General features: G+C 46.5%; 1 protein-coding gene across 2 annotated transcripts in view; it reads left to right on the top strand.

Annotated features, from left to right (window-relative positions):
* The first annotated feature begins 4,917 nt into the window (after positions 1 to 4,917).
* Positions 4,918 to 10,847, top strand: part of PLCB2 (phospholipase C beta 2) — a 48,108-nt gene continuing 42,178 nt past the window's right edge. For both annotated transcript variants that reach the window (XR_004407637.2, XM_009972530.3), the window contains exons 1-2: positions 4,918 to 5,226; positions 9,228 to 9,305. Coding sequence is in view for 1 of the 2 variants with exons in the window: in XM_009972530.3 (XP_009970832.3) it covers positions 5,143 to 5,226; positions 9,228 to 9,305 (162 nt within the window). In the remaining variant the exon portion in view is untranslated. The remainder of the gene's footprint in view (positions 5,227 to 9,227; positions 9,306 to 10,847) is intronic.

Genomic DNA, 10,847 nt, shown 5'->3' with positions numbered 1-10,847 from the left:
CTAGCCTGCTACCACACCCTGGCAATCTGGTGTTGAGAGGCTGCCTCGGAGCTCTCAGAAGGGCAAGTGTCAAAGCATGCTCAGTACCTGAGGCTGTGCCCTGGCTCTTGTCTGGATGGTGCAAGAAGCGTTGCCTCTCTCCAGTGGATCTTGTTTTTTCCTACCCCCCAAACACTTTAAGCAGAAGCTGTTGTTTATCAGACAGCTCACTCTTCGTTCTTTATTTCACAATGAAGACTGATGCTTTAGGAATAATAGTTTGTCTCAACTAAGAATGAGCATGTTAACCTTAAAAATATGTAACTTCTCCCATTCCTAAAGCTGTTATGTTTGTGTCTTGCCACAGGTACTATCTCACTAGTATGTCAGTTTAAGATGTTGACCTTGATCTTCAAAGTCCCTTGAGGTGCAGCTGAAATGATGTCTTGTTCTCTGTGAGCTGCCCAGGGGGACTGTGTTCTTCCGGACTTGACTCGTGGGCAGACGCAGTTGCTGTGGCAGCTGGGTTTGCTGCTTTGGGCCTTCCATAGGAGATTGTACTTGTAAAATATGCTTTGGGATCTGTCCTTCTCACAAGTGGAAAAAATGATGTCTAACCAAGGGAAATAGAGTAAAACCCAGGTTGTAGGACTAATGGACTGTGAAAAGTGGAAGCAATAAGGATGTGAGAACAGCAGAAGAATTCTACCAATACTAAGGTCTCAGCCAGGATTGGGAACCTGCTGTGACAGGCAGCAGATGCATCCACAGAAAGCGACAGCTTACAGTTTAATTACGTTGGGCTGGTGGAGTAGGAAGAAAAAGTTGATGAGGTCAAGAGCAAAATGGGGCTTCCTCCCCTAGTATTCTTGTTTCCAGTTCAGTGTTTTATACTGTAGGTAAATTCAGTGGGGCAATTGGATACGTTCACCTACAGATTTTGTAGAAGTCGCTTTCCTGTTCTTGCTGCTCCATTACTGCAAGGTAACGTGAGATGAGCGCGTTGTCTGGTGTGCTGCTGCTCTTCATCCTCCTTCCTCTTCTGTTAATGACCTGTCTTGGAAAGTTTCATTCTTTTGCTAGCAATTAGGAATTACATTGTTCAGTTATCCCTATGCAGCAATTACTTTTTTGTACTGCAGTAATGTATAGGATGCTTACATAGTGTATGAGTCTGCTTTTGCATCACTCAGCTGAGCACTTTGGAAATATGCAGAAAGCCATCAGAGTGCTGTAAGCATAACATACTCCTGCAGCATATTCCTGCCCAGTGAACAGCTAATTATGGACCTAACCAGTGGTTGGTCAGATAGGTTTTTTTTTTTTTTTTAAACAAGACCTCACTGCTTTTGCAGTATTGTGGCATCTGTGGCCACTTGTCTTTTTGTGCCATAGTCCACTTCCCTCTGACTTTCACAGATCACACTGAAGAGTCACGCTGTCAGCTGAGAGCTGTCATGAATCCTCGGCTTTGTGGTTTGGGCTCAAAGTAGGACACAAAATATGCCCCAGCGCACACACTCAGCAGTTCTCTCCAGGGGTGGGGAGGAAATATTGAGCTTTTTGGTCCTAATGGTGTCATTAATCCTTTCAAGATTCCCAGGGCTCAAAGGGCAGGATAGAAAAAGGAGCAGCAGGATGAACTCTGTTTTGCTTAGCTGTGAATTTATTACTCGTTTTTGAAGGCAGTGCCAAAGGTGTGTGTGCAATATCAAAGCTGTTCACTAGAGGACAGTATTACACATTGCAAAGTATAATTATAATGGAACAATGCTGGAAGAGATTTCTTACAGATTTTGTGTGTGCTAGGAATAGACTGGGGTTGAGGTTATGAAATAATTTACTAGAACTCAGGAGCCATCCAGTCAAGGTGGTTTAATAGACAGCATGTCTTAAGTCACTGTCTACAGACCCTGTCTTGCAAAATCTCTGAAGGATAATGCTGACTACCTTGCTTCTGCATGCGCTTTGTGGGAGGTAGAGGCTGCTGAATAGGTAGGACAGGGAGATAAGGAAGAGTCTCCAGGGAAAAATAGGGAATTTTTTGCATATCAAAACTCTTCTAGTGAGTGGTGGGATGCACAGTGGTAAAGGTAAAGGATGAAAGAAAAGGAGGTCTGGGGCCCTGAACAGGGGAGATATAGGATGAGTATACACTGGGTGATGGGCTTTGCAGGGGAAAGGAAGTAAAGGGCGTTTAGAATAAATACTGCTCAAAGTGCTGCTGCTCCTGCCTGCTGTGATATCAGAGCTTTCAGCAGAGGGCAGGACTGTTGCTTTATTCTATCACTGTTCCATCAGCTGTCTCTTCATGCAAGGGACAGAAGCTCCCACATAGAGCAAAGAGTGTGAAATGAAAGATAAGGAGGCTGGGTTATGCAAAAGGAAGTGAGCTTCAGCTTTTGTGACCATCTTTATGCAAGTGGGGATTTTGGCAGTTGATGTGGCCTTGCAGGGCAGCCGCTGGCTTGTTGCTGCTCTTAATGTTGTGGGTTGTTGTGGTTTTTGTTTTTGTTTTTTTTTTTAACAATTTATTGTTTTATCCCTGAGGGGAAGCTGACCTTGAGTGACAAGCAAGTAAAGCTGTGACAGGATTCTTGCTTGCTTTAGATTTGTTGATGAGACAGAGAAAGCTGTTGAATATCCAGGTCTGAGAGGATGCAGGACAGAAACAGCCTTTCCGTGAGGCCCTGATTCTGGCAGGAGGCAGACGTGGTTCATAAAGCTAAGGTGGTAACTGTGATAAATACCCGATGGGCCACTGGAACCAGTAGCTGTGACTGGTCACACCTGCAGTCCCTCTGCTCTTGGCAGTACCAGCTGGCAAAGCTCATCCCACCTTTTGCTTCACAGCTGTGACTTCCAAGGCCTTTTAGTGCCTTCTGTGTTGCAGAGGAGAGGAGCACTGCAGCATTCCTGAGCAAGGTCACTGCTCTTTATCCTTTATGTTAAGCAGCCCTAAAACTTCTCTGGCTTTGCAGAAGGGATCAGGTGAGGAAAACTCTTCACTGCAGGCTCCTGTGCTCCCGTGGGCTTTCTCTATCCATCCCTAGGCCTTGGGGTCTCTTCTTAAACTACTTACAAGGAGAGCATGGAGAACAAAACCTTGCCAGCAGCATGTGGCATTTCACTGGTGTTTATGCCAAGTCCCAGGCTGACATCCTGACATTGCTGACATCCCTGAGTGCTTCCAGCTCAGCCTTTAGGATCTGGGCAGACACTGTCATCTGCTGCTTTGCTGCTTGGGACTAGCAGCATGCTCCGAGTCCGAGGCCCTGGTGACTCTGTCTTGGCTGGGCCTGGAGCACCCCAGTGCTCTGTCAGCTGGCTGCCTGAGAAGCACGTGTCACTTGGACACACATGCAAAGGAAGCTTAATACCGCAACTGTGGCTTGGTTATGAGACCAGAGGTGATGGATTCCCGTGTCCCTGGTCTCAGCATCACACTGAGCAACCACAGCTATGGGTAAGCCTCCTCGGTTTGCTGCCCTAATAAAATAGAGACAACCGCCTTAGCTGGGTTAGCCAATTCTTGGAAAGTATGGTGTCTTGCAAAATATGTTAGTAAATGCAGAAAACTCGATGGTAGCTAGAAATGTAGAAGCTCTCTTACTCCCAGTTTGTCAGGCAGATAAATCCAAGAAAGAAATGTACAAAGGATGTTAGGTTTGTTCAGGGTTCTCTGTTTGTGCAGTAGGCATATTCCTGATAATTGCTGCTATCTTTTTTTTTTTTTTTTTTTTACAGGTAGAGTACTTGCTACAGGTCCACTTAATCTCTCCTGCCTCATGCCACTAACACTTGTGAATGTCCTTAAGATTCCTTCAGTCAGTCTTCCCCCAGCTGTCCAACCTGCTGTAAGGTGCTGGCTTTATCAGACTGGGTAAGTCAGGGGTGGGAAAGAAGCAACAAAACCATACAGTTGGCTCCCTTTGCACAGTGGGAGTTTCTCTGTCCACCCTTCTCAGAATCTGCACTACTTTTGACAGCATCTTGTCCCTCTTGAGCAACAGCAAGTGCCATACCTTGATTTTCATGGGAGGCCACAAAAATGAAATCCCACTGTGTGCCTGGGAAATCCTACTATAGCAAGTGTAGCATGGTTATTGCCACTTCTAACTAGTTGTGAGTTTCTGCCTTTTTGACTAAAATTAACCTTGCTCATGTCAGCTCTTCTCACAAGCCATTCTCCTCCTGGTTAGCCAGCACATATCTGACACCAGAGCTCCTTTTCTCCTCTGTTGTCCACACATAATTCCTTCATTCCAAGGTCAGGAGCAGGCACTCATTTTTGCCTTGTTTGCCATTTAACCTTGTGTTCTACTTTCTGGCCGTTCCCTGCAGCTTCATCATTATAATCCCCACTTTACACATCTCTCCCATTCTGTGTTCCCACAGTATCTTCAGTAGACCCAAGTGAAGCTGGAGAATATTGCCATTCTGAGGGACTCTTGTGAATGTTTTATTTCATCTGTCTGTGGAATTTCCATCTGCTCTGCTGGTCTGTCTCACTTTTCAGGTTGACATTCAGAAGAACCCATAAGAGAAAGGAAAAAAGTTAAAGACTGGACAGGGCAGCCAGTGGTCCCAAAAGTGGAGTCTGTATAGAGCAAAGAGTAAGTTTATTTTACGTGGTATTTGGCCCATTGCATGAAGGGGGCAGTCTCCTTGTAGCTGAAGCCTGAGTTGTTCTGTAACCACATCTGCTGAAATAGTTTGAGTGTCGGCTGGCAATGCCTGCACTTTGTCAAAGAGAACATTTAAGGAAGTTCAGTTGCGGAAGTGCTACGAACAGTGCGCTTCGCAAGTACAACTCTGAGGAGTAGGTCCCTCCTGGAGAAGACGGTGTGTGTGCATGACTGCCCACACGGGCATCTCAACCCATCGCAAGCTTTCCTCTAGATGACCTTGGGCTGAGCTCCGTGTGCTTGCTTGGAGAGCTGTTGATTTACAATGCAGATTCATCGGTCCTCGCCTGCCTGCCCCTGCCCCTCCTAAATTTGGCTGGGATATAAGAGGCTGTTTGCTTTCTGATGCCAACAGTGGCAATGGCAGAGTGCCCTGCCATGTGAGAGACAGAGATAGAGGAGAGGGGGCCAAGGAGGAGCAAACTGTGCAGCTGCTCTTGCCTCTAGTAGCTGAGGAGCACATCGACGGGACAGAATGTCAATGCTTACCCCTGTCTTGCAGCCTGCGGAGGTGAAGGAGTATTTATCCAAGGGCGAGCGCTTCATCAAATGGGATGATGTGAGTATTGGGATTTGTGCTTCACTAGATTGTATGTGGTGGCAGGGCAGATACCGTGTTCTGGTCAGGCTTGGTGGGGAGGCTGGGAGCCTGTATTCACTGAGGGGGGATAGGATGCTGTGTGTCGGACCTGAGAGCAGTGATGTCTTGGTGGGGAGAGTGAACTGAGAACAACAGGAGAGCTGAGGACTCAAAACAGAGGAACATATGCTTTAGGGGTTGGGGACATGGCTTCTGCATGTCTTGTTGTAGAAGATAGAAGTAAATGGTCTGTGTGTGCAGCTTCCCTGGTGCAGGACCCCAGGGTCCTGTCAGTGTTTGAACCAGCCCTCAGGAAGGTGGTCGCTGCTGGGAGCCTCCTTGGGGCGAGGGGCATATGCTGCCTTCGGACTCGTCTGGAGGAGCGTGAGGGGTAGGATTTACTTCAGAGCTGAGCGGCCTCTCCATGTTTTGCAGATAGAGAGGAAATCAGGCTCCAAGTTTCTTCCTCTTATGGCCGTGTTGCTGGAGCTGATCTGAGGGTGAGCCATGTCCTCCCACGCCTGCCCGGCTCATGGGTCTGTGAGCTACCAACTGCGCAGCAGCTGAGCAGCAAGGGGCCTGTGCTTTAACCTTGGAGGGTGCTGAGAGAAGCTGTTTCTCTCTCCAACTTGGTGTCCTCTTGTATCTTCCAAACGCTTGGTTTGCAGTCTCTGTTTGCCTTTCATTGTGAGGGAAAAGGTGTGGAGCAGCAGAAGAGAAGTTAATTTGAATGAGAAAGTGAGGAGGGGCACTATTAAAGTAAGCAAAGGGGTATTTACATTAATACCCACATACCTGAGCAAGAGGACAGTGGCTGCCCATCTGTTTTCTCAGGAGTATGAATTGTTTGCTATTGAGCGTGAATGTTGGTAAAACAAGGGGCAGGCCAGGTTATGATTATTCACCAAGATCTGGAGAAAACATTTGATGTGGTATTGCAAATGTGTTGCATTAGAAGGAACCTCCAGCAGCAATGAAGGAGGGATTAGTGCTTACTTTTGTGGGCGTAAAGCTGGAATAGAGTTTTAAGTTCCAAGGCAGTGTGTGTGGGGGAGGTAGATCACTTGTTTCCAGCATAAGCATGAGTGGTCCAGCAGCACTGAGAAATGAGAGCAATGTAACATACAGCTGACAGAAAGGATGGATGCTGAGGAAGGCAGGTTGGCATGTCACCAGGCAGTTATTCCACTAGTTGTACATAAACAGGATGATGATACCAGGGTATGGTAGAAAGCGCAGACTGCCCTTTCTTTGCAGGGGGGCCACTGCCTGGAGAATGCACTTTTGGCTGCTTTGGATTTAAACAGTGATTTGGTTTCTGAGAAGAACAGTAGCCAAAATTGTCCAAAATTGCTGCTGACTTGCTATGCTCTGTCCCTGGGGACCACTTTCCCAGAAACTTGAAGCTGTTAAGTACTTCACCAGGAATTCCTGGGATAGTTGGACTCCCTTGAAACCCAGGGTGAGTCAAGCTGGGCTTTGAAGACCCACCAAATGTTTATTTGCTGCTGCAACCATAGGAGTTAGGGAGCTCAAGTCCTGTGTGGATTTTTTCCTGAGGTTTACAGATTTGTAAACATTCCTAAAAGGTTGCCGCTAATTACTAAGTAGTTCATAGGCTTGATCTCCAACAATAATAAGACAGTTAGAGCAGGTTGCAAAGGATGGCGGCAAGAGCTCCAGGCTGCAGGATTGCTGCTCTTTAGAGGTCATAGGCCTGTGGGTTTTTTGTCTCACTCTTTGAATTGACCTGGCCATCCTGCTGGTAACAGTTTTGAACTCCTTCCACAGTATCTGAGGCAAAGGAATGAAGGTAGATCAGTCTGGCTCCTTAGACTGGACCAGAGCCTTCACTGTACCCAACAGTTTCTTGAGAAAAGCAAAATCACACTTTTTCTGTAGTGCCTTCACCTTGTCCAGCATTTGTAATGTATCCTCTAGAGGAGAGTGCAGGAGAATTTCTGACAGGCAGGGCTGTTCTGACCTGTCCCAATGAGTGAGTTGCAACATCTTGGGGTAAGGAGCAACTCTGCTGTGCTTTGTTTAGCATCCAGCAAGCTGGGGTTGCCAAGCAGACAAAAGAGTTTAAGTCCTACTATGTGGATGATGGTTTATTTCAAGAACCAGCTTGGAGACCCTTTCAAAACCTCAGGTAGGGCACAAGGTAGTAGCTGACCTCATAAGTGGAGCAGATACATGTGGATTTGGATCTATACTGACTCTTAGCCCTTGTAGTAGAAGCAAAAATCTTCTTCTCTCTTAAAGATTGTGGAATACGGGATTTTACCAGACAATACTTGCTTTCTGGAGTTGTACTCCATAGTGTGAGCAGCAGCCAGTTTGTCTGCCAGACCATCTTCTGTAGAACTCACCATTTCCTTTGTTGCCAGGAGTCACCCCGTAGGAGACTACCTGCACCCCACAGCCCTCCACATCCCTGATCAGGAGGGCAGCTGTCAGCAGGCCTTATTGCAGCCTCAACTTGCTTTCAAGAAAGCTGCTTCATAGGAGATAAGGTTAAACTAGAAACATGGCACAATCCTCGGTAGTAGTACTGCAGTGCTTGCTCTGCCCTATGTGGCTTGCGGCCGTGCATTCAGGGAGCTAATCAAGAGCTCTGGGAGCATGGGCGTGATGCTGTGCAGGTCAGCTTTGTCACAAGTACAGTGTGAGAAGGACAGGGAGGAGTAAAAGGAGAACATACAGTGCACTGTGACATGGGCAGTTTACTGTAATGAAGATTACTGAATAGAAATGGAGGTCCCTGGAAATACAGATACACCCTGAAGTATGAGTTCACTAACAAAGTGAAGAACCCAAGGCCAAGTGACAAATCTTCCAAATTCCATTATGGGTTTACCTCTCAGTAGCTGGGTATTTCAGCTTCTTCAATTGAATTTGAAGCCTTCCTAGAAATGGCCGATAGGTCTTATGATGTTATCTTCTGTGGCACCAGAGGTCAAACACAGTGTGGAGTCATCTAGACTGAATGAGCAAATGGGCAGGGACCCAAGCAGAGGCACCAAGCATCCTTTATCTCAGTCTCCAAAGAGCTCACCCTAATTCATCTCTCAGCACAGGTTTGCGTGTGAGATGGGAATGGATGTTGTCTTGAAAATGTCTGTGAAGTTGTCTTTACCTGCAAATGCAGAAGCAGTATAATTATTCAGAGGCAAAGTATACAGCCTCACAGCAGCCAGTGTCCCCTTGGCAGGACATGGCTTGGTTCTGAGCTGGAGGGCCTCTGTTGAATGGGGTTCAGGATCAGCCCTGAATAATTTCGTCTAATTTTGTGCCTGTAGTGTGGGTGTGGAAATAGCTGCTGCTTATTATAGTCTGTGTAGAGCTAGTTCATGGAGATTAAGAATCACCACGTAAAGCGGACTCATCTGCTGTATTAGACAGACTCCTCTTTGAACTCTTCCTGACTTGGCCCATTTTCTGTAAAGAGAGCCTGGATAACTAGCATGAGCACCTGGGTGGTAGATGCCTTGGGTGAATGCTGTCTCTGGCCTCAGCAACTTCTGGAGCTAGGAGAACAAAGTGGGTGCCTTAGAGGGAAGGCAGTTCAAATGAAACAATTGCATCTGTGGGTACTTTCTCCTCTTAATTCATTGTATAGAAAGCTCCAAGAGAGTTGTTCTAGCTAAATACATAGTGTTAGGTGAGACTCAGGCTTCAGCAGAGTTCAGCTTCCAGAGCCTCACAGTATTACTCTGGAGATGTAGTAAAATCACCTGGCTCGTTTCCATAAATCACAGAGGATGATTCACCTGATTTGGGTCTATATTTGAACTGGGAACCTTATGTCTCATGATGGGTTCTCCAAGCCATCTAAGGTGCTAACCTTCTTTCTTCTGTTTTGTGGCGTTTTTTTCTTTTGATTTTGGTTTTCTTTTTTGCGTGTGTGTGTTTGGTTTGTTTTGTTTGTTTGTTTTTTGTGTTGTTTCTGTTTTGTTTTGTTTTTGTTTTTTTGTCAGGAAACAGCAAGTGCTGCTCCTGTGATTCTTCGAGTGGATCCAAAGGGCTTTTACTTATACTGGACCTATCAGAATAAGGTAAGTGCTAAGAGTTCACAGCTTGGTTTCCAAATAGCCTGTTCAAGTTTGTGTGAGATTAAAACACCATAAGTGCTCGAGCTCTGCACTCAGGATCAAACTACCGCACTAATTCCACTTCGTAGGAAACCCCCCACAAAGGACCTGGGAGTCTCATGCTTATTCAATGGCAGATTTGTCTGACTTCAGAGTTACAGAAAAGAGCAGGAAATTAAGCTGCGAACATGCCAGAGAGATGAGCATGGCCTTTTTGTGCTTGTCACACTGGCATCGTACACCTGCAAAGTTCATCAGATGTGCTTCAAACGTTTTCACAGAGAACAGTAACAGTGATATCCCTGATATCCTGCATGCTAAAGATTCTCCCAAGCACTATGATGATGCAGTTGGAAAGAAAATGGCTAAACATATGCAATTAAACGTATGCAGCTTCAGCTAACATGTACCTTGTGTGCAGCCTGTGTTGTAATTAACTGACTTGTTGGGGTTTTTGAAATTTTTAATTAAAAAAAAAATAGTGACTGTAGTGATGTAGAGACTACAAGTCTGGAGAGCAAGTTGTGCTCCTCTCAGGCCAGGGTGGTGTATGCACACTGCTGGAGATAAACCACAGGATGCTGGCTGCTGGAGGAGAGAGAGGCAACAAATTTAGGAAAGAGAATTCTGTTCCTTGCTGATGAGTAGTAATGAGGGGTGGGGAGATGGGGCTGACTGGAGGTGGAAGGCTGGGCTTACTTCTGCTTTCCAGAGCAGAGCTGTGGTTCAGCTCCATTTCCTCCTCGTGACCTACATGCTGAAGAGGCATGGTAGATAAAGAGGCAGAGACAGAAGTCCTGCACAGTGCCCTGACCAAGAGAGCTGATGTGTTTTGGTGGGCTCCTCTTCAGAGATTGTGCCCCAGTGCCAGCTGGGGCAAGGCACTGCCCCACAGCCGCATCCTCCAAGAGCAGTGCCATATGGCTGGGGACTGGCACATCCCTCTAGTTGTACTCTCCTCTTGGCCATCTCTGTCATACTCATTCCTCTTTTGAGGTCTGCTCCTGGCAGTAGAATTTTTGCTTCAAGGGTTCCAGCAGACAGCAGGAAGAAGTGGCAGCACTGGAGGAGATACACAAAATGGGGCAAGGGGAGCTGTTGTCACCCATCAAAAGTGAGATTTTACTGTGTTAGTGGTATGAGGGATATAATTACCTTGAAAAGGGACTGGGGTAAGGAAGCATAGCTGACATGAGGAAACCCAGACTGGAGGGGTCTCATGTTCCTGGAAAATACCACTGATTAACACCTAAAATAAACTGTAAACAAATTTGAGAGCTGCAGTGGAGCAACAGCCTGGTTTACATCCTTGGGGAAGCACTTGTCTGGCATCTTTCCTATTCTTGGTGAGAATCTGCAGACAGTGTGAGCTAGCAAGTGTGGTGGGCAAATGCTGGCTGTCAGAGGGAGCTGGGGCAGGCTTGTGAAGGTCCCGTGCAGGTTGGCTTGAGCACAGCAAACAGGGACAAGACATGGACTGATACAGCACATGGTGTGGTATGGTCA

This window comes from Tyto alba, unplaced genomic scaffold (assembly GCF_018691265.1).
Source record: "Tyto alba isolate M040663 unplaced genomic scaffold, T.alba_DEE_v4.0 Super-Scaffold_8, whole genome shotgun sequence".
In the NCBI taxonomy this organism is placed as follows: domain Eukaryota; kingdom Metazoa; phylum Chordata; class Aves; order Strigiformes; family Tytonidae; genus Tyto; species Tyto alba.
Note: the sequence above shows the minus strand (reverse complement) of the source record. Positions and strands in the feature narration are given on the sequence as shown.